The 24,478-nt window shown below is 39.6% G+C and overlaps 2 protein-coding genes across 7 annotated transcripts; one reads left to right on the top strand and one right to left on the bottom strand.

Annotated features, from left to right (window-relative positions):
* Positions 1–942: 942 nt before the first annotated feature.
* PAK1IP1 (PAK1 interacting protein 1) lies at positions 943–9,846 on the bottom strand. 2 transcript variants are annotated; one of them, XM_075493838.1, is made up of 10 exons: positions 9,086–9,276; positions 8,758–8,920; positions 7,590–7,710; positions 7,430–7,504; positions 6,724–6,776; positions 6,106–6,251; positions 5,919–6,016; positions 5,002–5,101; positions 3,292–3,418; positions 943–2,676 (listed from the first exon to the last, which is right to left on the bottom strand). In XM_075493838.1, the coding sequence occupies exons 2-10, from the start codon at positions 8,798–8,800 to the stop codon at positions 2,516–2,518; spliced, it is 924 nt and encodes a 307-aa protein (XP_075349953.1). In that variant the 5' UTR covers positions 8,801–8,920; positions 9,086–9,276; the 3' UTR covers positions 943–2,515. The 2 variants fall into 2 exon arrangements, with proteins under 2 accessions (XP_075349953.1, XP_075349951.1); XM_075493836.1 differs by lacking the exon at positions 9,086–9,276 and adding an exon at positions 9,715–9,846 and having other exon boundaries at positions 945–2,676.
* Positions 9,447–24,261, top strand: LOC142405804 (tRNA selenocysteine 1-associated protein 1-like). 5 transcript variants are annotated; one of them, XM_075493840.1, is made up of 11 exons: positions 9,447–9,596; positions 11,015–11,195; positions 12,608–12,688; positions 13,672–13,748; positions 13,847–13,977; positions 14,624–14,755; positions 15,654–15,773; positions 17,929–18,124; positions 18,771–18,816; positions 19,627–19,795; positions 23,098–24,261. In XM_075493840.1, exons 4-10 carry the CDS (start codon positions 13,719–13,721, stop codon positions 19,761–19,763), a joined length of 792 nt encoding a protein of 263 aa, XP_075349955.1. In that variant the 5' UTR covers positions 9,447–9,596; positions 11,015–11,195; positions 12,608–12,688; positions 13,672–13,718; the 3' UTR covers positions 19,764–19,795; positions 23,098–24,261. The 5 variants fall into 5 exon arrangements, with proteins under 5 accessions (XP_075349955.1, XP_075349954.1, XP_075349958.1 ...); XM_075493839.1 differs by lacking the exon at positions 9,447–9,596 and adding an exon at positions 9,786–10,085; XM_075493841.1 differs by lacking the exon at positions 9,447–9,596 and adding an exon at positions 10,541–10,743.
* The last annotated feature ends 217 nt before the right edge of the window (positions 24,262–24,478 follow it).

The raw sequence follows: 24,478 nt of genomic DNA, 5'->3' as shown, positions 1-24,478 counted from the left end.
AGAAGTGCCACAACCAACACAGATCTAAGCTATACGGGATGGAGTTCCCTTTTCTGTTCAAGCTGTGTAATGGCTATGAGGTTCAAGTTTCACTGGGCTCTGCTTTGTAATCCAGCACTGAGGTTCCCCAAGAGAGAAGGAGGAAATCTGGAAGAAATCCTCAGCTGCTGGAGCTGCTGAACTCACCTGGGTCTCAGCTGAGATGCTGCTCACTAGACTGTTGTTTCTTGCAGCCATGGCTCCATCTACTCTACTGGTGTCATGCATGCCCACCCTTTCTGACACAGGAAGAGCTTTCTTACTGCTGACATCGCTCTCTGCACTGCTGCCTCCCCTCTATCATTCTAAGCAGTTCCCTGAAAACTAGAATGGAAAATGTTCTGAAAAGGAACATGTGCACAAGAAAACAAGAAAAAAAAATTGCCAAATACTAGTTAGTAACTGACATTCACTCAAGGTACAGAAAATACGAGTTGTCCTCTAAGGACTGTTTCTGTATTTCACCTTAAAAGCTTTAGGACTTGTCTTCTCTGTCTCCAGTTCACAAATTGTTCCGAGTCTCAGGAGATACGTAATTCTTTGTTATTACACAGGAGTTTGGATTTTTACAAATGTCTAATATTTACTTGTAAGTCTAAACCTTAGAACCAAAATTCTGTGGAAGTTTTGCTTTTTAATTCTTGAAATTATGTGCAGACTGGATTTTTCCTGGGGCTCATGAGAGCTTGCTTCTGTAACTGTGATGTCCATGGCCATGAGCTCATGTATTTAAAAATTCAAACAATAAAAACTGTTTTAGTAGTGGCAGCCATCTTGTCAAGGACAGACATAACATAAGCACTACAAAATAGACATAACACTTCACGAGTGAAAACACTTTACACAATTCTCTTATTTAAGCTTATACTTTGTAAGTCCTGTATTTACTACAGGACCCTTGGTATCAATTAAAAATCTGATCTGGTACCTTCCTGCCAAGTCTACAAACCATTTTAAGTCCTGTATTATTTGCCTGTGTTTGTGCGCACACACACATTCAGGGTATTATTAAAGTTAAAAGCTGTGTAAGTTCAAACTAAAGTACAATGGAAATCCCTTTAAAGTTAAATTAAACTGAGCTCATATAAATCAACTATACTGAATATTCAGACAAGGGGTTGTGATCATTTATGTAAATACGGGAAACAGTTACAGAAGATAAATACAGACACCCACCTCCAAGGGAATACTGCCATTGCCACTTGAACAATCTCGTAACAGCACCGATGATGCTCACTTTGTTTCAGTGTCAGAACATACACAGACATGAGCTGGAGTTATATCCTATTTTACATCCCTAAGACAGCCTGCCTTCCTGTCTCCAGATTTGGCTCAATCTTTTTTCTGATTTTCTCTACCTTTTCTCTTGCTAGACAAATAAGGAAGAACAGATTATTACTAATGTGAATCAGAATAAAGCATAATTCCAATTACTCTTCAAAAACAGAAGAAGTAATGACTACTCCAGTAGTGCAGAAAACAACATTAAAATGCCTTACTTTAAAAGAAATAAAGAGAACATTTAGTACAGCTATTTGACCTTGTTCTCTCCAGCTCAACTTTGTTTTTCCCACTGTATATGCATAATGAGACTTAGGATAAAATCCTGTTCCCACTGACTGAGAAGGTCAGGAATTCACTTTTTGTTTAAGTGCAAAACAGATGGGTGACATTTTATCAGCATGACAAACATTTCAAATGTTAATTTTTTTCTTTAATAATACAGCTCATATCAAGGACTTGAAAAAATACTATGGGAAGATGGAAGAGAAGGTAAAACCTTATTGATATAAACTCTTCCACCTAAAATATGTATCATATTCTGAACAAAAAATTTCAGTCATGTGAACCATGGGTGCAAAGACTTTAAAAAAAATTAAATGCATGAAGTATGGACACAGTAAAAAACCCAAACATTTTGCTTATAAACTCTATGTATAACTGCATGTCAAGAACTAGAAAGTACAATTTTCTGTGAATGTATGAATGGAATGTGATCATCACATTTTAAGTAATTTTAGCATGTTCCTTCTTACGGTAGGAAAAGTAATGCATGACAAAGGCAGATCATATTTGCAGTCAAATGAACAGTAACTTTTCCAACACTAAAATGAAAAAGTGTACATATTTTCAATATGCATTTAAGTGAGACAAAAATGTAACTGACACAGATGCAGTTATTTTTATCATTTTAGCTGGCTTTTTTAGAGCCAGTTAAAAAGTGTATGCTCTTGTTAATAGAAAAATATAAACATTACATATTTTGAATTTATTTTTGCTGCATTCACTTAGGAAAAGTTGCCATCTCTTTTGCTACTTTCCAGAATGATCAGTCAATTTATTAGGGTAAAAACATTCATTGCTTTTAAACAACAGATCAATTCAGAGGTATATGTCCTGTCAGAGGTTTACATTCTTATAAAAACTACAGCAACACCAGTATTTACTCTCTATTCAGGAGAGAACGTAGCTGCCTTCACGCTGAGCTATTCCGTTTCTTTTTCTTCTTTTGCAGTGGAGCTTCCAATTTTTGCTTCTCTGGAGTAATTTTTCTCTTTCTTTTTGCTGTTTTATCACTTTTATCAGTCCAACAAACTTTGCTTTTCCTGACTGTTGATGATTTTTCATCTTCATTTGCTGAAAAAAAAGCAAGAAATTATTCACACTGATATTTATGTGCAGTCTTTGTAGTCTAAAATGGCACAGAGACTTATTTTATCTCATTTTTAAAAAGGGGTTATAAATGATTTTTTATTTATAGTGGAATGTGCCATTTATGGTAGTTTTGCCTGTGAAAATATCTAAAGATCAAGTATGTAAATACATTATGATACAGGAAAACAACAGCAAAAAAAGCAAACTGAGCCAGACTTCCTAAGTTTGTCCAACTACATTGGCCTCAGACCTAATTTTATTTATAGGAAAACAAGACATGCAGTTCTATCGACCTGTTTATTCTTTTCTTATCTGTCTCAAAAGCTTCACAATGGCCTCCCTGTATGTTATTCCAGTAAAGAGAAACAAAACTTTCATATAATAGAAGTGAAAAGAGCCTTATGTCCTCCAACATACATGCCGGCTTGAGACAGTATCAGATCGGTTAGGATATCTACATCGCTTACTTGCCAGCATCATATCCCCAATTCTTCAAGATACCAAAACTTTTTCCAATGCATATAGTAAAAAACTCCCACTTAGTATATTCTATTTCACAGTCACATTAACAACCGAAAATACACAGAGTTCTATTACCTTGAGATGATGTTGCAGCTTTATCAGAATTTTCTTTCATTTCTGAAACTCTGTCAAGCCATACTGCAAGACACGTTAGCCTAGCTTTGGTATTGACTTCACACAGTAAAGACGGCACATCTTTAATCTGAAGATAATATAGAAAAAGATTAATTAAACATTTTTTTATTTCTGTTTAAATTTACTGAAGTATTTGAAGCGAGAAAGTATCTTACTGCCCACCTTCCACTTAATTTCTGGTGCCTAACAATGTTTAGAACTAGAGGCTGTACACCGGTTAATGGTCACATTGTTACAGTGCTGTTCCTGATACCATTCCTCAGTGGTGGTTTTAAAAAAAACTCCCAATGGCTTTAAGAACGTAGCTTGATAAGCAAGATCAGTGGGTTTCAGGCACATGGGGGTAAGTTTAACACAAGGAATAACTAGATGAGTCATAGACCCACAAAAAAAATTGTTAATGGTTTTGGAATTTTCTCCAGAGTAATAGGTATTTTTTGGTACAGCTAAAGTAATTTGACTTAAGTTAGTCCATCAGATTCACAAAGAAAAGACTGCTGATTAAAAGTAATCTCTTCAGAGTGTGTTTCAAATTGCTTAACTGCAATTGTATCAGTCAGCTCTGGGAATACTTGAGCAAATATCCTATTACAGGTATCAGGGGATAAAGTGTCACAAACCCATGTGCAGCATAACAACATCAACCCACCAGAAACTACTTGTATTTAGGATATTCTACCTCACAGAGCTGGACAGAGCAGCCCGCACAGTTTTACAAAGTTTTACAAAATTTTGCCTGCACAGGAAGAGAATCACACATTTGGTCAAAATAAAGACAATGTTACAGAGAAGGTAAAGTGTTCCCTGATCACTATGTCAATTATGTACAAGGGGAACAGAAATTTTAGGTGAAAGGAAAAGAGGGATTTTCACTACTGCACTTAGAAGTATAAAAATAATCAGAGGGGGTGAAATTAAAAACAAGCAAATTTGGATGAGATATATAAAGTGTGTAAATGTTGAGAGATAATTATTTGAACTATTTGAGATACTTATAGTAGAATATAGTAGATCCTTTATTACTAGGCATTCAATTTAAAAAATCTAATTCTGATTTTAAAAGACAAACCCCAGAGCAAACAATAAGCATGGGAAACTTTAAAGATATGACATGATTCCTTGTTGAACTGTGCTACTCAGAACTGTTTGAAAATACAGGAAATAGAAGTACCCAGTACATTAATGTGTTTGAATTTTTCAAAAGGACTTTTTCCCCCTACACGAACAACCACTCCCCTGTCCCCAAACCACAGAGTTTGTGTTTTTAAAAGAGTAGCAAGTCATCAACATTACAAAAATTAACAGTAGTCCTTAGAACATATGTAACTGATTAGATAGTCATAAGTCTGGCCAGGTAGGTCTGAAGGGAAGCATGACTTTACATAAAGAGGAGATGAGATCTCCATAATATCATCAGATTTTATAGTTTGTTTAAAAAAATTACACAGATACAAAAATATACAAGTGCGTAAAAATATGTGCATAGACATATACATCTCTACTGAACACAACATGGAGGAAGGTCAAGACATCCAGATTTCAAGTAAAATTTCCTCAGTGATTTAAAATTAATCTTCATAAGAGAACTGTCTGCAATTTTGGTTGTCTGATATTTTTCCATAAATGTTACAAGCAGTTTAATAGACCAACCTTATTAAGATCCAGATTCCACATTTTAATGTAACCATCACTGGATGCAGTAACAATAACATGTTGGCCTTCTCTTTCAAAACTATAGATATCTTTTATTCTGTGAAGAAAATGTAATACTTTGTTACTTTATAGCATGGCAGTTCACTTCAGAACAGTAAGCTGACAGAAATTAAAGATGAATAGGCAACAGTCTAAAAATCATTTTGATACGAAAACCCACAAATGACAGGCAAGAACTTGGAATGGTAATCTGTTTTGAGTGCTGTCATTTACAGTAGGAACACTTGCCTTTGCTAGGCTTGTTAGGATTCAATTCAGAACACTTCTAAGCACACACTATTAACCACATCAATGACACTTTAGCTAATGCTTTTGTGTTTTGATTAATTAAAAGCAGCATTTTGACAAATATTTGGTATTTGACAAGAACAGAGAATATGTGATTACCCTCCTGTTGTCTGGACTGAGTACAAATGGTTTGGGTTTTTTAAGCATTCTAAAGAGTCAGATTCTGTAAAGATTGGTTAAACATTCTTAGATGGTCTTGCAGGAAAACAGAAATGCATAGACCACACACACAGAAGTGTGTACCTCTGTGTGTGTGTGTGTATTTTTACACATACACACACACACACACACACTCTCATAAATTTAGAACCGTAATATTTCTAATTCTATACCCTGTTGGTTTTGTAATGTGCACGGACAGCACAGTGCTGTCCTTGTGCTGTACTTGTGCTCATACTAAAAGCAAACAAGTCTGTCCTAAATTTGTAATTTAGCACATAAATAAATTCACTTTCTATACTAAAACAAAAACAATAGTAAAATATGCTGAACATTATAAGCCATTGAACTTTACTGAGTACTCAGCATTGCCATAAATATTTAAATAGTAAACAAATACAGAATACCTGTTTTCATGAGCTTTAAATTCACACAGGCATTTTTGAGAGTCACAGCTGTAGAACCTTATAATTTCATCATCTCCAGCTACAGCAAGGATAGAATCCTTGGAATGGAAAAGAGAAATGCAAGTGTGATTAATTTCATGTGTTTCAAACCAGTTAATTTCCCAGCACCTTTCTTTTTTGTACTTACTGTAATAAATCTAAGTGAAGAAATTCTCTTCTCTGTTGTGATAGTGCCAGTGATTGAAGCTGTGTCAAGTTTGTAGATATCCACTTTATTTGTTATCACAGTCACGTACCTCTCTCCATCAGGGGACCATTTAATGATGTGGGCATCTGTACACATTGATACATTTGTATACATATGTACACAGGTTTTTTGCACTCTATATTGCATGAGACTCTAAAAGTAAGAATCTTTAGAAGCTGCTAAACACTGTTTTCTACCTAAGCCCGAGAAAAATTCAGGAAAAAATCAAATAACCTAGAATAAACAAGTAAAACTATGCTCTTAAATGTTTATTTATGATTATCAGAAGTGTATAAAGAAAAACAAAACAAAACACATTTATTTAAATGTCCTGACATCAAATTTCAAGGAAAAAAAAAATTTACTTTCGTGTCACTATGTTTCCCTTCTGGTAAATGATTATTATTAAGGATATAAGCTTACATATGCTTGCCCCCATGTGTAAAAAAAGACATTGTCAAAGTTGCTTGCAACTAACTCACTTCTTGATTAATTCAGTCTCCTTTTCTCTACACAAAAAATAAAACTTTTTTAGTGGATTTACACTGATAAACTCACTTTGCTTCAGGTTTTTGATAAAGGCTGATCGTCCTTCTACAAGATTCCAAGTTCTGAAAGACAACAATAGATAATGTGCATTCTGGTTAAAAACAGCACAGTGAAACTGAAGTCCTATCTGCTGACATGAGGCATCCAAAGGAAGCTTTTAAGCATCTCTATGCATTTTACTGCCTTCTTAATGCAAGAGAAAATGATGACTTCATATATTGCTTGCACACTATAAGGTTGAATTTGTGATACTTATTTTATAAACCAGTGTTTGCAATGCAGAGCCCAAAAGGAGCCCAATACCAATTTGCACTGTTAAAATAGCATTTTAGGTATTTAAAACACATATATACAGCAACATGTATGCACTCTTAAGTGAAAAATTACTGTTCTCACACTAAACAACACCTGACAGCTTTCAGAAGTTTAAATAAATTGTGTTCCAAAATGCAAACATATTTATACAAGTGACTATAAAGAGTCAGGGCACAACAAGAAGCTAGGAACAGCAAGGACTATTTTTAAAAGACTTTAAAATATTGCTGGTACCTAGAACTCAAAAAGACAAATCAACGGATCTTTGAACCATTTGATGTCCAAATATGTTTTATCAGTGTTGCATGGTCTACTCCCAACATAGAATTGTGGCTTATAACAATTTACTAAGAGTTACTGAATTATGATTCTCAGCATTCCTTCATCAGTTTCGACTCACCTTAATGTTTTATCTGTTCCTACTGACAAAGCTAATTTCCCAGAAGGATGAATAGAAAGAGATGTCACATGCCCCCTGATAAAAACAAAACAACGTATTAGCCACATATATTATTTACAAGGAAAATAAACATGAAAACATACAGATTTAAGAAACTCACTTATGTGCCTTAATGGATTTCAGGCATTCCCATCTCTTTGTGTTCCAGATACAAATTAGTCCATCTTCAGCCCCACTCAGTAGATGTGCAGTACCATAGAACTCCAAACAAGTTATTGTGCCTAGAAATACAAACCAGAGCTATTAACAATGTTGTACATAATGAACAGTTACCATACAGAGAACGTAAGAATTAACAGAGAAGCTTCTAAACATGCCAGCTACTGCCATCAAACATGCCATCAAACAGGCCATCAAAATATGCCAGCTACTACCCTACCCTTGGGAAAATCTGAATTATTTCCTAAGTATTTCTTCACAAACCCCCCAAACTATCTTGTTATATTCAATCACTGATGTGCTCTATCAGCCCCCCTATAGCCATACATGTCTGAACACCATCTGGTCCGTTCCCTGAAACAGCAGTACTCAACCACTGTGGCTCAGGTGACACAGAGCTTCTATCAGTGATAAGGAATTCTCCTATGTTACAGCCCTGCTCTTGACACACAGTTGAATTTACTGCACATGCTGCTTCCCATAAGCACCAGACTTATCATACATGAGTTGAACGTAGGTACCACATTCAGTCTAGCTCCATGTTACTTCTTGGTTATCAGGAGAAAAAGGACAATCAGGATTGAGCTACAAATGACCCAAACATATTTATTTGGACAGCCATTAACTGATGTATTTCACAGCTGTAAGTCAGGAGGCACATAAAGTGGGAAATGTACGAGGTTAATTCTTCTGGCAGCAGCAGCCTGCTCTCACACACAAACTCTCTCTTTACTGTCTTCAGACATACTCGCTCATGTACGTCAAGGCACTGAGAAAGATGGCTGTTGGGAGCAGGCATGGTCTAGATAAACGGTCCTGGTAGAACAAAAATGGCTCACGAGCCATATGTGGGCCATAACTTCTTAAACAGTTAAAACTAAAAATAATTGGAAGGAGCAGCTATATTTGTGGGCTAATACCCAAAATTATTTTTGGATTTTTATGCTTGAAAGCTGACCTTGCTTGTATCATCAGACCATCATGGCTGTGACACCATCACTATTAAAGACTTATTTAAAAAAAATTCAATTGTCTTCTCCTGGCAAGGGCAAGTTTTTCAGCTCTAAGTTTCTATTGATAATGCTTTTTACGAAGAAAAGCTCCCTTACCATTGTGCTGCAGCAGTGCCCCATGTTCTATCTTCTTTTTCATGTCATAGATTTGGATAGTCTCATCTCTGCTCCCAGTGACCACATATCTGTTATTCACTGCTACCGCTGACAACGAGGCAGAGTGGGCATGATGTGTAAAATCAGGGACAACCGTCCAGGACTGTAAACGGAATACAAAATAAAGAAGCCTTTCTGAAGCTTACCATAGCGAGCTTTAGCTTCATTATTCTGTAAGTTTTCTTTTTTTTTAGAAAGCAAAACCTGAAAAAGTATATGTGTAAAATGCAAAGGAATTATACTTAGCTAAAGTATAATGGGATCTTACTGAGTTAATGTGCTGTTAGGAGATTAGTCCGAACGATTTAAGCGTGCAAACTGCCTCTTGTAATCAGTGTTGGGCTTAGATGAAGCTGTATGTGAAAAAGTATTTGCACGGAGATAAATCTCATGGACATCGGAGGCAGATTCTCCCTTTTTCCACCATTGCAGGCTGGAGACACGCCTTCCACCTGGCACCGGCCCCCCGAGACAATGTGGCATCCATCCCCTGCGCAGCTGTTTATTCTCAGCTCTGCGCTGAAAGGCTGAGCGGAACGAGCTTGCACCACAACCCCCTGCACCCACGCGGCCGGCCGCTTCCACGGAGCTCGAAGGATTCGCAGCTCCCGGGAGCCCTTCGCGCCTCCCGGGCCGGGCAGCGGGGTGTCGGCGGGCCGCTCCCACACCCCGCGCCAGCAGCGAGGGGCCGAGCCTGCGGCTGCCGAGGCTGCCCCGCCCCCGCGGCGCTTTAAAAGCCCACCCGGCGCCCGGCCCCGCGGCCGCGGAGAGGCGAGTCGGTGAGTGGCGGGGTGTGCTCTCGCGCTACTTTTCCCTCGGGGGGGTGGCGGGCGGCCGTTAGGGCGCAGCTAACGGCCGCCACGCGCGCGCGTTCCCTTCCCCCCTCCCCCCCGTTACCTCGGCGGGCCGCGCGGCGAACCCGAAGAGGATCTGCTCGTAGCAGCCCGCTACCAGCTCCATCCGCCCCGCCACGCACGGCGCCAGCTCGGGGCCCTGCCGCCCTCGGCCGCGGTCCGTCCTCCGCGCTGCCTGCGCCCGCCCCGGAGCACGCCGCGCCGGGCTGGGCCCGCGGCTGGCGGCCGTCAGCGCTCCCTCGGGGGAGAGCCTACGGTCCGCACCAGCCACCGGGGAGGGGGAAGCGCAGGGGAGGCGGCGGGGGCGCGGGCTCCGCGGGTCAGGCTCCGCGCAGGGCAGCCTGTGCGGGAGGTCCTCGTAGGGCGGAAGCGGGGCTCGCGCTGCTGCTTATGGCGACGCGGAGGATGAGAGACGTTAGTGCCGGGATCGGGGCGGGGGGGAGGGGAGGGGGAAGCGCCGGGACCGAGGCCGGGGTGTGGGGGCCGCCAGCGGGGAAGGGGGCGCGAATCGATCTACTGTGCAATGGGGGGGGGGCGGCCCCCTCCCTTTCCCCGGGGCCTCAGAGCCGCCGCCTCACGGGCGCCTGGGCCGCGGGCCTGCGCGTGCGGGCGGGGAGGCCCGGCGGCCGTTGGGCCGAAGGCCGGTAAACCCCCCCGTCCCCGCGCCAGGCGCTGCCGGAGGAGCGCCGCGGCCTTCTTCAGGGCCCCGCGGGCTTTTTTATTTCGTCGTGGGGTTTTTTTTTTGTTTGTGGGTTGTTTTTTTTTTTTCCTTATCGCGTAGCACAATAAACGGGAAGCGCGGTCTCGGCGCCAGTGTGGCCGCTGCGGAGGGCCGCGGCCGGGCGGGGCGCACTTCTTGCCGGGCGCCGTGGTTCTTCCCGTCGTGCCGAGTGGCTTATAAAAATGCGTCACGGCACGGTGCGGCTCGGGCCTGCGCTCGTTGGGCGGCTCGGCTGGGGTCACCGCGGCGGCCTGAGGCGCTCTGGGAGATTCCCCCAGCCCGCCGTCCTGACCCAGCTCCTCATGTGAGCGAAATTAATGCAGAAAGGGTCGGCTTGTCCTCCGAGCTCGGGTGAGCACTGCTGCTCAGGTCATTTTTATTTGTAAATAGCTTAATCCGTCTTTTTGCTAGTGCAAATGTAATAATAAAAACGTGGAATAAATGGGCTGGTAAAATGCGTGTGTAATCCAGTCAAGGAGGTGTTTGAATTGTGGAGGTTAAAGCTGCCCCGCTTCTTAAATGATAAGCTAGCTGTGACTGTAGATACAGTTAAGGCAAATATAAAAAATATGATGTTAATACGTGCTGTTTTAACTGCTTTTGAAATATTTTTGTTTTCTAGTGAAAAGATCAAGAGGTGACAGTCAAGATCACTGGGAAAGAGTACAAAACCGCAGTTTTGCATAGAACTCTGATAACTGTGATCAAGAAACGATTGCATCACTTGCCTTCTGATAGTCTTTTGCAATAAAACGGCTTTGTACTGCGTGCCATCTTCTGTTCAATCCCACGAATAAAGAGCGGTAAGTTTAAAAAAAAAAAGGCATTATGCAGCTGTAGATTCAATAATTAGTATTTCAGTGTTTAGAGCATGAAGGAGTTTATGGTTCCTTTGAATAAAAGTAATGCTTGAGTTAGAGGAATATGACTGTGGATATTTTTATTAACATTGACCTTCTTTAACAGGAAGAAATTGCTGCTGATAATTCTTTATAATGACTGCAGTTAGGTTTAGTAAGAGGGCATATCCTAAAGTTACTGTTATATGCCTGTATTTAAGGGCTTGTTGGTACTTGACTATTTTCTTGGTTTCAGAATGGGTGTGGGGATGAAATGCATGATTATCCTGAATAACACCATGCATGGATGCTCTAATTACGGTATATGGCTATCCTGTGTCGGGTTAGCCTAATCCATTTTCAGAAGTAGTGCTCTGAACTGTTCCCCTATGTGGGCAAGCCTTTAAGGCATTACAAACACTCTGTATTTATGGTGTTACGTGAATGTCGATTTGACCAGCCAGTACGTAAAACATTACATAAATTCTTGCATGGAAATGGGAATTAAAACTTGAGCAATCAAGTGTCTACACAGAAGGAGCAACACTGGATGTAAAAAATCAGCAGTGGTGAATGAACAGCTATGTGTGGAAGTAGATGCAAAATATTTTGCAAATGAAATTGTTTTCTGCAGTGATTTATATTGGTTGGATGACTAGGGAAAAAAGCTTAAAGAAAGGATATTGGACTCAAGAAAGAGGTACATACACTTTTCTGAAAAGGTATCCACTGGTTTAGTGATAGTAGTAAAAGGTCATTTGTTGTTGCTAACTCACTGGTAGTGAGTGAAATGTCTATATGGAAGAGGCAAAAGAGAGAGAACATGCCTGAGAAAGGTGCAGAGAAAGATTACATTTACCTGTACTGTGCCCTCCTCCCTGTTTTATTTCTTTTGTTCTTTAGCACATGGGGAGTACCACTGCTTGTTTTCAGCTGTATAATTTGTGGTACAAGCAAATCAACTTCTAATTTGACTAAAAGGGGAAAAAACTGAGGGATTATATAAAACATTGAAGCCTCTATCTTTGTTGCCTTGTTTTTAACTATTTTAGAACCTGGATCTTCTGAATTACTGTATTATATGTAGGTATTTCAGAAAGAAGGGTAAGGTATAGGTAACTTAAAAGCTCTCTGTAATTTTCTAGTGCTTTGAACAGTGGGAAAACTTTGTGGACTATTACAATTTAAGGAAGTGAAGATGACTTCTAATCATAATCCCATTGGCCATATATCCTTTTTATCTCCACTGCTTTAGCAGTGACAAGTCAGAACTTATTTCTAAGTTCTGAAACAACAACATTAAATGTAAGGCGGGGTGAACATCTTTGAAAGTAATTAATCTTAAGATTCTTGTTCCTCCACCACATCTTTTTCAGCTGAAGGAGTGCAGTAAACTGAACCTGTGCAGCCGTACTCTTCGAGAAAGGCAGAAGACAGTTTGAACCATGGCAAGCCAGGTAAGATCATTTGGTCAGAAATTCAGGCTTGCAGTGCCTAAATCGATTCCAGAACCATACTCAGAATTCCTAGTAAATGTAAAGCTGAAATAGCTAGCTTGCTCTGAGTTGGGTGTTCGTTTAGTCCTACAATTTCTTCTGGTAATTTGGTAATTGGTGGCTGTCCTCTGGACACTTAATGATATCAACTGAAGCAGGTTGGGGGCATAACATTAAGCTTTCCAGTTTGGATTATTTGAGCATGAGTTCTTCTGAAGGACCTTGCACATAACACTCTCTATATATGTAGAGGTGTTCTAGAGGAAGAACATTAAAGCCTGCGTAAGTAAAAAAATGCTGCGAAATTCTTATTTTTGGAAATGCTCGTTCTTCAGAATCTTAAGCGAGGGAGGCAACCTGTGTTAACACAGCTGTTGTTTCCCTCCTCTTTTGTGTAGTTGCCCCACTTCCTTTTTAAACTGTGGTTTTTGGGTTTTTGGTTTTTCTTTCTTTTTTTTTTCCCAAGAGGCACTTTTTACGCCTCTTCCTGGCCTTACGTCTGGGTTTGAGTTTTCCCTCAGCCAAGCTAGTGCCTGTTCCTGGTCTGCTTTCTCCTTATGTTCCATTAATCGGCCTCCTGTCGTTGTTCCTGGCCTGGGAGAGTGACTCACAGCTGGGTAGTGAGGAGAGGCATCTCACATAAGAGAAGAAGAATTCCTAGATGAGGGGAGATAGGGACAGCTGAGATCCCTTCTAGGCAAGAGCGATGATTTCCCTGCCTCTTCATCACTCAGGCTGTGCTGCCGCAGGGTTTTTTGAGTCCTGGAGCTCAAGTGGAACACAGTCCAGTCCTGAAGCTAATTAACATTTAGGATTGGCCAGCATCGAAGGGCTGTCTGCTTTTTCCCTAATTCCAAGAGGAAGCTGTCAATCCTTTAGCCAGCTTGACAAGTCAGGGGAATATGGCTGTTCATACAATCCTTTGGCTCTGTTATTTTTGCCAGGCGTTTTCCCCAGAGGCTGCTTTCCCTCATGGGAGGCGGAGGGAGAAATGGGACCCCAGGCTTCTTTCAAGGGCAAGGTGAATATGGGGAAATCACCTGTGGTGATGGGGAGTGGGAGGGAGGAATGTAAATAAGGCTAAATACTATAAAGGTGATTTTTTTTTTCTCCCAACAGGACTTAATGGCGAAAAAAAGAGAATGTCTGCAGGCCTACAGCTGGTGGAGAACACCACAGAAGAAACGGAAGAAAAAGAACAAAATAAAACCAGGAAGAATAGAGTTTGTCCCTAGTAGTAGTTCAGCCAGGTAAAGACCTTTTGAAATGAGCGGCTCTGACCCCTTACCTGTTTAAATTGATAGTGACAAGTGAATGCCATGACTTATTTTTAAAATCCTGAAATGGCACATCTAGTGCCTATACACTAAGTATTGCTTATGGAAATGTATTGCCAATAGAATAATGAAGTTTTTTATAGTTTGTCTCTCCTATAATCCCTGAGAAGTGGTGGCAAAATAGCCATAGCTCCTTTGAATCATGGCTGTAACTTCAGGTAGTAGTTTTTCTTGGCATTTTTGTGCCTCCTTCCTCAGCCCCCTTTCAGACAATAAATATTTTTTTTTAAAAACCAACTTTTAAAGGTGTGGGGGTTTATTGTTTTTGTTTTTTTGTTTTGTGTGGGTTTTTTTTTTTTTTTATAAAATGGGTCTTTGAAATGCCTTTTTTTGCTAAAGCAGTAGAATGGACCCAGAGAAATTGAGAACTTTATGCTGGAGTGGTGACATTGCAGTTCTGTATGTTGCTTAGCAGAGTTTTGCAGTTCATACTCTCTTCAGATTGTCTCCTTATTTGGCCAGTGATAACTACCTGCTTATATGTTGGGTACCTTAATACTGCAATGAGCTACCTTAGTCTCAAACTTGACAATTGTTCTCTTTTATCTTTTTTTTAAAGACCAGATTATTCGATATTTGTTGGGGAGCTTACTCCGGAAGTGGATGATTTCCAGCTCTATGACTATTTCCTAAAGAGGTACCCCTCATGTATTGACTGCAAAATAGCAACAGACCTGCTGGGATATTCCAGGTAATGCCTGTGAAAATGTGTAATGCTGTCAATATGTTTGCTTCTATAAGAATGTGCATTGGAACTGTTTCTGCATTTTCTTCAGAGGCAGGAAGAGAGAATAGTCTCTAGATTTACTTTATTTTTAACAGCATAGATCCTTGCATTTCTAGAACTTTCTGGTTAGTTTAAGCAGTTAACATGATAAGCTTCAATTTAGCCATATGCATATCTGCATGAAAGAAATTAGATGATGGGAGAAGGGAGAGCTGTGCACTGAGATCTGTGCTGCTGTGCTTACATACAGCAGCGTGTCCACTTAGTCATCTGCAGTACTGAAAACAAAGATAATTCCCTTTTTACATGTGGGAGAAAAGCATAAGGCCTGGCAAATCTTAGGGGGATGGGAGACTGAACCTATTAATATTAGTAAATAAAACCTAGCAGAAGTTATACTGGCCAGGCAGTGAGTCAAGCAGGGATGAGTGAGTTTGCTGTTCAGACAATGCTGGCTGTGATAGACTAATTCATGAAACTTAAGAGAAAGCAAGTATAAAAAGAATGTTAGTGCTGTATAGTGGTAGGAGTGGGTTAATACTAACTGACAAATTACCTGCTGTAAATGCAGGAATATGGAATCTGATTACTTACACAGATAGCAATTAAAATGTGTTGTTTTGCTGGCTCTCAGCAATTTGCATCTTAATGCTATCAAAGAACAAGCTTTTTGCTTCTGGCCCAAGTTTTTAATTTAGTGAAAGCATCTTCTGTGCATGTGCACATGCCAGAGAGGTTGCTTAGGTAATGGAAGCTATAGTAGCTACTATCTTCTGTTTTTGTAGAAGACAGAAATTGAATTCATTAGCTTTGTAACTGTTATGCATACTAGAATTTGTTTTCTCCCTTTTGAAAATTGTAGAGGGTATGCCTTTGTCAGATTTGGTGAGCAAGGTGATCAGATGAGGGCACTGCAAGACTGCCAGAATGCACCAGGTCTGGGGGGAAAACGAATCCGGCTGAGCATAGGAATTTCTAAAAGGTAACAAATGAGTTGTGCATTGATAACAGTAATTCTAAATAATCAGATTCTTGTAGCTCTGCCTTTGTAAAGTCTGTGGCCCTTGCTATAATGGCTGTACCCATGATGCAGTCCACAAAACCAAAAATACAGAAGCATTATGTTTTGACTCCCTAGATTCATCAACCTCTTTCAGGATTGCTGGGGGAATCCAACTCTTAAGTGTAGCCAGATTGGGTAACTTGGGCTTAGCTGCTGTTGTAACCAGCCTTAATTCTTACAGTAGCGAAGCTGAATGCATTCTTAAATACTTTCCAGGTTTGGGCCTGAAGAAGGTGGAAGGGACACAAGTGGTTTTGTATGCTAGGGTGCTTTTCTTCTAGACCTTCCCCTCTAGGCAAGGTAGCATGTAGCTAGCTTTCCAGCAAGCTGGCAGAGGAAGGAACTCTTAAGTAGAAAAATACACAATATAGGGGGGAAGAAGCCAAAGGAGATGTTGCTTTGGAACAGTTTATTTAGAATACTATTCTTTGCTTTTCAAGTGATTGGGGCAGCAGGGAATTTAAAGTTAATTGGTTTTACAGGGTTTTTTACTCTGCCGGCTCAGTTCTCTCAGTCAGTTATTTAAGGCAATTCAAGTCTCTGAACAGTTAGAGAATTTATACCAAATCTGATAAACTTTGATCCAGGATACAGACCAAAATAGAACTTTCTATAAAATGATTTCAGTATATTCATGAGGTTAGCTTGTATGTTCTGTTAATTAGTAAAAATAACAGCTTTTGTTTCTCTTTACCCTGGATAATTCTGCAAATGTTGCCTCTTTGCTTTAGAATGGAAGTGTTCTTACCCAAGAGAGGACTGTCCAGAATTACTCTGACTAAATTATTTTGAAAACAAGAAGAGTTCACAAACAGGTTTCCTCACTTCTGCTATCCAGAAGAATGTCAACAGTATTTTCAGATTTTTCTTTCCTACAGAGGTGTATGTAGGATAGAAGTTGGAAGCAGAAGACTTTGAGACATTATGTAGTTGTTTGTTTACTACAGTAGTGAGGCAATAGAATACCTGTTTATTAGAATGTATGTGTAGCTTTACAGTAATGAAACAAATGTAACAGGTATTAAAATACACGTCACTAATCTATATCTGTTTCTGAATGGCTGAGTACTAAGCTCTCCTAGCATCAAAATATCCAGCCATCAGAGTAGCTTGTCACTAAGTCACTTATATTGGCAACTCTATTTCTGAGCTCCTTCAGCTTGCGTTCTTGACAAAAAGCCTAGACCTGATTTTTCTGTAATGAAGTGGAGATGCAGAGAAATTGGACTTTGCAAACACAGGAGGCCTCCTGTATGTAATCAGTGAAGAAATGTCTAAGCATAGAGAATATGTTGGAATGTGCAGCTGGGTTATCTGAATGTATTTCATGTAGTGTACCTCTGTTTTAGTACAGACAACACTTGTGCATTGATTCTTGTTATTAGTGTGAAGTTGTCCCTGAGGAAAATGTACTCAGGAGAGGGAAAGTAGTGAAAACTAATCAGCTGGCCCTTTGGTCTTAAGAACCAATGAGTTTTGTCACTTTCCTGCTGCTTTGGCATCATTCTGGATAATGGCAGTGCTGACTTCACCTGACAACTATACTTTGGCAACTGTTCATGGACTAAAAATTGAGCAGGTGGAGGTAGACATGGATGGCAGGCAGTGTCAGATGCTCCTCTGAAACAGATAATTTGACTTCACCCCCTTGTTTCTGGAAATAATAAGATTTAGTATTAACCAAACAAAAGATAAAAGGGCTAATTAAGACTGAATGCATCTTTAAAGCAGCTGTGCTTGTTAAATGTCTCTGGTCTTAATAAATTATTTTTTAGCAGAGCACAAAGAGTTCTCAGCAGCTTGCTTATACAGATACTAAAAATACTCAAAATGAATACAGATAAGTGTCATAGCTTGAGTTAATCCATGAAAATAATGGGTGAAGGTGAGAGCATTTGCTTCTGTATAAACCTGAGATCTTGTGGTGTGACTTAGACTGTTGCTTAGGCAACTGTTCAGAAAAGCTTTCTTTTAAACTTCAAAATGCGTAAGCTGGCAAACTGTTTAACTTCAGAACTGGGTTTACAGTTTATTGTTCTCAAACTCTAACTGTATATAACTTCTCATGTTTCAGACTGAAAGCAGAATTCCAGCGGTACCAGTCGTACAACTATAATGATTATTACCAAGATTATCAGAACTACTACTCGCAGTGGGGTTATGATCCTTACGCTGACTACAACTACAGCTCCTATGCTCCCTATGATAGCATGCAGGCTGTTGGAGATTGCTCTTTAGGAGATGCTGTTATGGCTCCAGCTGTTTTTGAGGTAAAGATACTACACACTTTCTTTAAAGAAAAAAACCCCACAAATAATAAGTTGTATGAATTGTGTAAGTCAGAGCAAAAAAAGTCCTAAAACTGAAATCATGCTTTCTGCTTAGTATGGAGGTTAGAATAGCAGGCCTCAGAGGTGTCTTTAAGTGCTTAAGTAGTGCATCTATAGAACTAGAGATTTATATACCATTATTTGTTCATGTATGCCAAATAACAGTTGTGACAGCATAATTGTGTAGGCTTCCTCTCTTCCTGTTTTTATGTACTTTGCTTAAAGCAAATTAAAGAATTATTGTAAGATGGTCTTATCTTAGATCAGCCAATTTATCAATTACAACTTCCAGAAGTCCCTTCCAACCTGAACTATACTATGGTTTTCTTAAAAAACAAACCAACCAAAACAAAAACCCATCCCCCCAAACAAAAACAATAAACAACCCAAAAAAAACCCAAAATCCCCAAACAAAAAAAAAAACCCTCCCCAACAAACACAGTTGTGTGTGTCCTGTCCCCCCTCCCCTTCTTGTAGTTGTGGGAGGAGGGAATGGTTTGGGAGTACAAAATTATTTTTGGATTTGTGATGCTTTCTGAAATGGATTATGATTAAACTTAGGAGGTTTTCTTTTCTTTTTTCTTAGGAAACTTCAGCTATGACTGAAATCAATGATGACTTAATAACTGAAGGTAATGATGGTTCTATCACTGCAGCTTGAATTTAGCCATACTTGTGCCCTTTAACAGTACAAGCCAATGACTATTGGATGAAGAATGTCTTGGAAATTGAGCTGATGTAGTGGGATCTTCTGTGGGTTATAGCTGAGATGTGGTAGGATTTTAAAGCTGATAGTGTACACCATGTCAAGTAGAATGGGACATTGTCAATAACACTTCGCAGTAGGTTTCTTCTAACTTTGCCTTCATTCTCCTTCCAGAATGGGCTAATACAGAATTTGTCCTGTCTTTGTATTAATTAATTGTGCTAAGCATATTCTATGTTAAACTCATTAATACACACAAGCTTTGTTTTCCACACCCTGAGGTAAAAACTTACGTTATGGGTCCTAAAAGGAGGATTCAACTTGCACTTAAAGATTTGGTACAAAACTTAATTGTTTGGCCTGGAAGGTTTGCAGATGGTTCCTTGCATAGAGACATCTTGTGTTAGTGTTCAGAAACCTTATCCTGCGTAACACATTATAGTAGAAATTAATTAAATGGATTTTGGGAGGGTTTCATGGTTAATTATCCTTAAATCTGCTCTTTACCTTGTAATACCAGTATAGTGCTAGCATTCTAATACACAAATTCCAGAAGAAGCTGGACTTGTTGGGTTTGTTAAAATTCTAGGTGAACAGACATCTTATGGCATTTACTATTAAATCTATTAGACTATTAAATTTAGCTAAAACACATTTTATTAGGCATTGACTGCAGGTTTTTGTGTGCATGCCTCCCAAGATCTGACACTTGTACTTACCAGGCTTTTGTTTTCAGATCCACAGCTTTACTTGGATGTTGATGAAATGAACAGGCAATTTATGGAGACAAGTGAAGAACTCTATGATTCCCTCATGAATTGTCACTGGCAACCTCTGGATACGGTCACTTCTGACATCCCCCCTGCTATTTAAGTGTCTTATATAGCATGACCGTTATGACCAAGGTGCTAAAATTACATTTCTTCTACATTACTCTAGATCATAAGTTTTAAAGCACAATGATAGGTTGGGTTTTTTTGCTATGCTTTCAACAGTTTCTGTAATCTTTTTTTTTTTGTTCATCACTCTACTTTTGGAGCATCTTGAAATCATGTAAATATTCTAGAAATGTAAAGAGTTCAATGGGGTCTAAAGATAGACTTGCCTGTGTAAATAAAATTTTGTTTCTGCAAACCTGCCAGCAAGGGATTTTACTTACGTATGTGAAGCACATTCTCTTCTGGCTTGTGGAATTTAGCTGGAGGCAGTAGGGGTATTTCACCTGTCTTTGATATGGGCACCAGGACACTAGCAAAAACTAGCTCTCATGTACTTCCAAGTTACCTAGGCAATATTTTACAAGCTCTTAACATGCTTGCTTTTAGATTATATGTGTATTTGGGAGATGCTCCCAGGGTTTGCTATGGGAACACTTGGGCCCACTCTTTCTCCTGCAATCTGCTTGTGCTAACTGAACTACTGTTGATGTGCTAGGTCAGTTAGAATTGCTTTATCAGTACAGTACTTCAAACATACAGAAGGGCAAACTTTCAGCTGCCATAGCTGCAAACATTCCAAAGACTAAGGATGATCCGTACTGGCAATTTTATTCCTGCCCTTCTTTTTGTTAGTCTTCTCAACTGACACTTTACAGCAAAGAAACTGGTGTAACGTAATACACGTTCTTAAAAGCCCTTGGAAAAAATAACTTTCTGGTTTAAAGAAGGAAAAATAACCCACTGGGAATAAAAAACTATCCTAGTAACAACTAAGTTGCACCCTATTCTAAACATCTCTAATTTATTCAGTCTTCATGCTCGGGTGTTTTATAGTGATGAGATTATAAAATTTTAGTAGGATGACAGTTTTCAGTAGTCAAGTGAAAGGAGATGAGGGGAGGATAGCAATGAGGAAAGTTCTGCTTTAAGCTAGCAACTTCTGAGTGGCTTCCTCTAAACTGTTCTCATTTTGAAGGGTATAAAGTGTTTTCCAGTCATAGGGACTACTTAAGCCCATGTGTATGCAAAAGTATTTACTACTTAATGATAAAATCAGAAGAATACTCTTCCAAGAAAAAAGGTAGCAGAAATTATCATAGCTAATAGCTGTGGAAGCTACTGAAGCTAGTCAAGACACTTTGGTACTGCCATGTGTGTTTTGGGGGCAATCTAAACCATAATTGCTATGATGGCAGATAGGAATAAAGTTCTCTGGCTTTTTTGTGATTTAATGTAATTAAAGTCGTGGTCATAACCTATATGCTGTTCTTAAGTACTGTGTTGCAGAGTGACTCAGCACCGGCATGTCATTTCTAGCTGCTGACCAGAATCTCCCTCTTTCCTCTTCAGTTTAATTTCAGCTAGGAATATTTTCAAAGACTTGCCCATGAAATGCAGATGCCCTAAAACAGAAAAGGCTTTTGGAGTACTCTAGGAAGTTCATTCTTCCTGGATTTTGTGCAGATGTACATATAGGAAGAGTCAGAAAGCAAAGAACCTCATCTGGGCAGGGGGAGTAGCGTCACAGTTTTAGCAGCTGTTTCCCTGCTTTGAGGAGAGCTAGTTGCAAGGTAGCTGGGAACATGGATTTCTTGGGTGAATGTTTCCCTTGTGTGAACTGGTGAGTCTTTGAAGGGTGATGGTAGGGAGATTGTTAATGGGAATGTGACAGGAAGTAGAATAAATGAAGTAAAGAGAATCTGAGTGGGAAAGGGGGTGCTTGTGTGCGTGTATAGAATTGTTTCAGGGGACTGCAGTAGGGAGGAAACTCCAGATAGTAGATGCAGGCTCCTTGAATTTGGATGGGAGTGTTAAAACTTCAAAACTGTATAGGATTTGATGTCACTTCAGTTTCAGTGCATGGCTGCGGTGCTTGAGCTTTGTAGTACAGACTGGTCTGCTGGGCAAAGGATTTTGTATTAGCAAGTACCATCACAATGAGCAGCAAGACAGCTTCCAGGTCTGTGCCTAGGTTATATCCTGCTTTGAAGTGGCTTTCATAGCATCACCTAACACCATACTTAAGTTGCAGCAAATAATTTGTGGAAACCTTTTATTGTGTCATCAGTTAAAAATGTGATGCTAAGGATGTGTGTTGGCTCAGCAGAAATACTATGGAGTATCTATGCTGATTTTTGGCATTTGGGGGGTCGATTGATGTGTGAACTATGTAAATGAGGCCTATGTAGCTATGTGACTTCACTTAGTCTGACACTGTATCACCATGGTCCATAAACCTCAAAAAAGTCAGTCTGTAGCCATCCTATTTATGCAAATTTTACCTCTGAACAAGGTCTCTACACTCTGCACTAGAGTGTTTTCAGACATGCATGTTCCTCTGCTCTGGGCTGTGAAGTACCCATATAGTGGAAGTACTGCTTATGTAATGCAGTGGAAGAGGTTGTTTGGGCCATTAGTTCTCCAAACCTGAGAAATGTTGGGGGTGTGTTTTCTTCCAGCCAACACAGAAGAAAAATGAGGTGAGGAAGAGAGTGTGTTGGTTGCAGCCCATGTGACACTGTTCTAAAATAGCTCTCTGACCTCTTTTTCTGTCTCCTGAGCCTTACTAGCGTATTCCTCTTTCTAGTTAGGAGTGCGTACATGGGATCAAGGTGGTGTGTGCAGTGCACATCGTTTGTAAAGGCATACTGAATGCAAAATTTCTTCCTGTATTGGTGTGTTACCCATGAAATCCAAATACAGAAGAAAGTGAGTGCATCAGAACTGTTAGAATGCATTACTGAGGCTTTTTACTGAGTAAACTTAGAGATGTTCTACAACTACCATCCTGCATTAGCTAGCTTACGCAAAGACCTGAATGCATTATACAGGTGCCTGCCATCAGTTCTACAAAGATCTGATTGCAGTGGGAGCATTTAAAAAAAAAAAAAAAGTCTTAGAAGCAACTTTTCAACTCCATGACATTTCACTTCTTCCAGTTGTTTTTTGTCTCTGTTTTACCCAGCTGAAATTTTTTTTTAAGCTTGATGAAGGTTGTTTTTGGAAGAATATCTAGTATTGGTTTTATAAACTTTTCATTGCACCTAGCTGGAATAGATAGTGCCTTTACCGAAAACCTGCTAATTTCTGCAAGAAGAGTAGTGTTTTTGTTTTCTGTCACTTCTCTGAACAGAAAGGCTTTAGTACAGTGGTTTGAGTCACTGCAGTCCATGAACAGGGAACAAGAAACAGGCCAAAAAGGGTAAAGAGTACTTAAAAGGGTACAAAAAGGTTAAATGGTACTTAAGCTATAATGTTTCTTTTTGCAGGGATGCTCTTGGACCAACAGCTTCTTTCTAGCGCTACCTCAAAGTAACTTGCAGATATAACTCACAGGGAAGATTGATCAAATGGTGATGATCCCTATCGTTCTGCTGGATATATATATATATTTGCCTTTTGTTTTGTCTCATTTTTAATAACATTTATTTAACTTCAGTGACTCATGTCAATAGACATTGTTTGGCTACATCCACAAGTATTTCTGAATCATGAGTGTCATTAAAGGCATGTCACCGTATGGAAATTGTTCTAAATAAGTAAAATGGAAGTAAAATAAGTAAATAAAGCAGCACTTGAATTTACAGAGCAAACATAGCGTAGCTGCCTTTGACACATACGTGGAAGAGAAAATTGTGTTTACAGGTTACCATAATACACTTAGCATGCATCAGAAGGAGGGAATCTTGTTTTAAATTTGCCCAGCTCTTACATGTCCAGTGCAGGAGTGATTTTAAGTCAGTTCCCCATGCAGGTACCATTTCAGAACTCAGCATTATTGCTGGTGACTGTCTGTTACCAAAGGGCCCAGTTTATATCCCTTTGTAATCTTGCTCTTCCCATAATAGAAATCCATCATTATATCCTTCCTTTCCCTTCCCTAAGTTGGAATTTAGTGTGATAATTGTTTCTTGGACGAAGAGAATTAACAAATCCAGCTAAAATACTATTTTTTTTGTATTTTGATGATTATATTGATGTAATCTTTTTTGACAAGCATATTGTAGAAATAGAGCCTCATCCTAAAATAAGTTGGCAGATGTTAACACACCAGCAGTTTACATGAGATGAGGTGGTTCTTGCAGGTGACTTCTAAACCAGTGTTCCACATCCTGGAAGGGATTATCTATCATGGCAAGTCATCTCATTGCTTGTAAAATTGTGTTTATGGTGGTAGGGTAGGAGAGGAAGAGACTGTGGAGTTCTGAAGGTGCAGTTTGTGAGGAGAAATATCCAGAACACAATTCCACTCTGCTGGGACTTCAGAAATGTGTATCTCCTTTAGATAACCATGAAAGTGGGACTAAGAAATTGAGAAGGAGCAAATCATGTAGGAGAGCTGGGAAGATACCAATGAGGTTAAAAAAAGCCACTGTGAAACAAGAAGCAAAGATGTGGCAGTATGAAACTCTCCAGTAAAATTCCTTCTAAAAGCAGTTCCTTCTCTGGTTTGAGTTCCCCTAAACCCCCAAGTTTGATACACTCTTTCTTCAGGTGTGTGCTGTGAAGTGTGGGGTTGGTTTTTTTTTTGGTGGAAAGGGTGTGCACTACATCACAGCTCTGTCTTTCGCTGTTAAGTAGCTGTGTTTCATTCTGTATCAGTAATTTTTTAGTACATTCTGGGTTTTTTTGGGGTGAATGTTTTATTGA

This window comes from Mycteria americana, chromosome 2 (assembly GCF_035582795.1).
Source record: "Mycteria americana isolate JAX WOST 10 ecotype Jacksonville Zoo and Gardens chromosome 2, USCA_MyAme_1.0, whole genome shotgun sequence".
NCBI classification, from domain to species: domain Eukaryota; kingdom Metazoa; phylum Chordata; class Aves; order Ciconiiformes; family Ciconiidae; genus Mycteria; species Mycteria americana.
This window is presented reverse-complemented; position numbering and strand designations above follow the sequence as displayed.

Coding starts and splice junctions, on each gene's coding strand:
- PAK1IP1 (XM_075493836.1), bottom strand. CDS start 9,777: ATGGAGCTGGTAGCGGGCTGCTACGAGCAGATCCTCTTCGGGTTCGCC. Junction 6,777..7,429: donor GGAACAGATAAAACATTAAG/GTGAGTCGAAAC, acceptor GTTGTCTTTCAG/AACTTGGAATCTTGTAGAAG. Junction 6,252..6,723: donor TATCAAAAACCTGAAGCAAA/GTGAGTTTATCA, acceptor CAATGTGTACAG/ATGCCCACATCATTAAATGG.
- LOC142405804 (XM_075493840.1), top strand. CDS start 13,719: ATGGGACCCCAGGCTTCTTTCAAGGGCAAG. Junction 18,125..18,770: donor TGGCTCCAGCTGTTTTTGAG/GTAAAGATACTA, acceptor CTTTTTTCTTAG/GAAACTTCAGCTATGACTGA. Junction 18,817..19,626: donor TGATGACTTAATAACTGAAG/GTAATGATGGTT, acceptor TTTTGTTTTCAG/ATCCACAGCTTTACTTGGAT.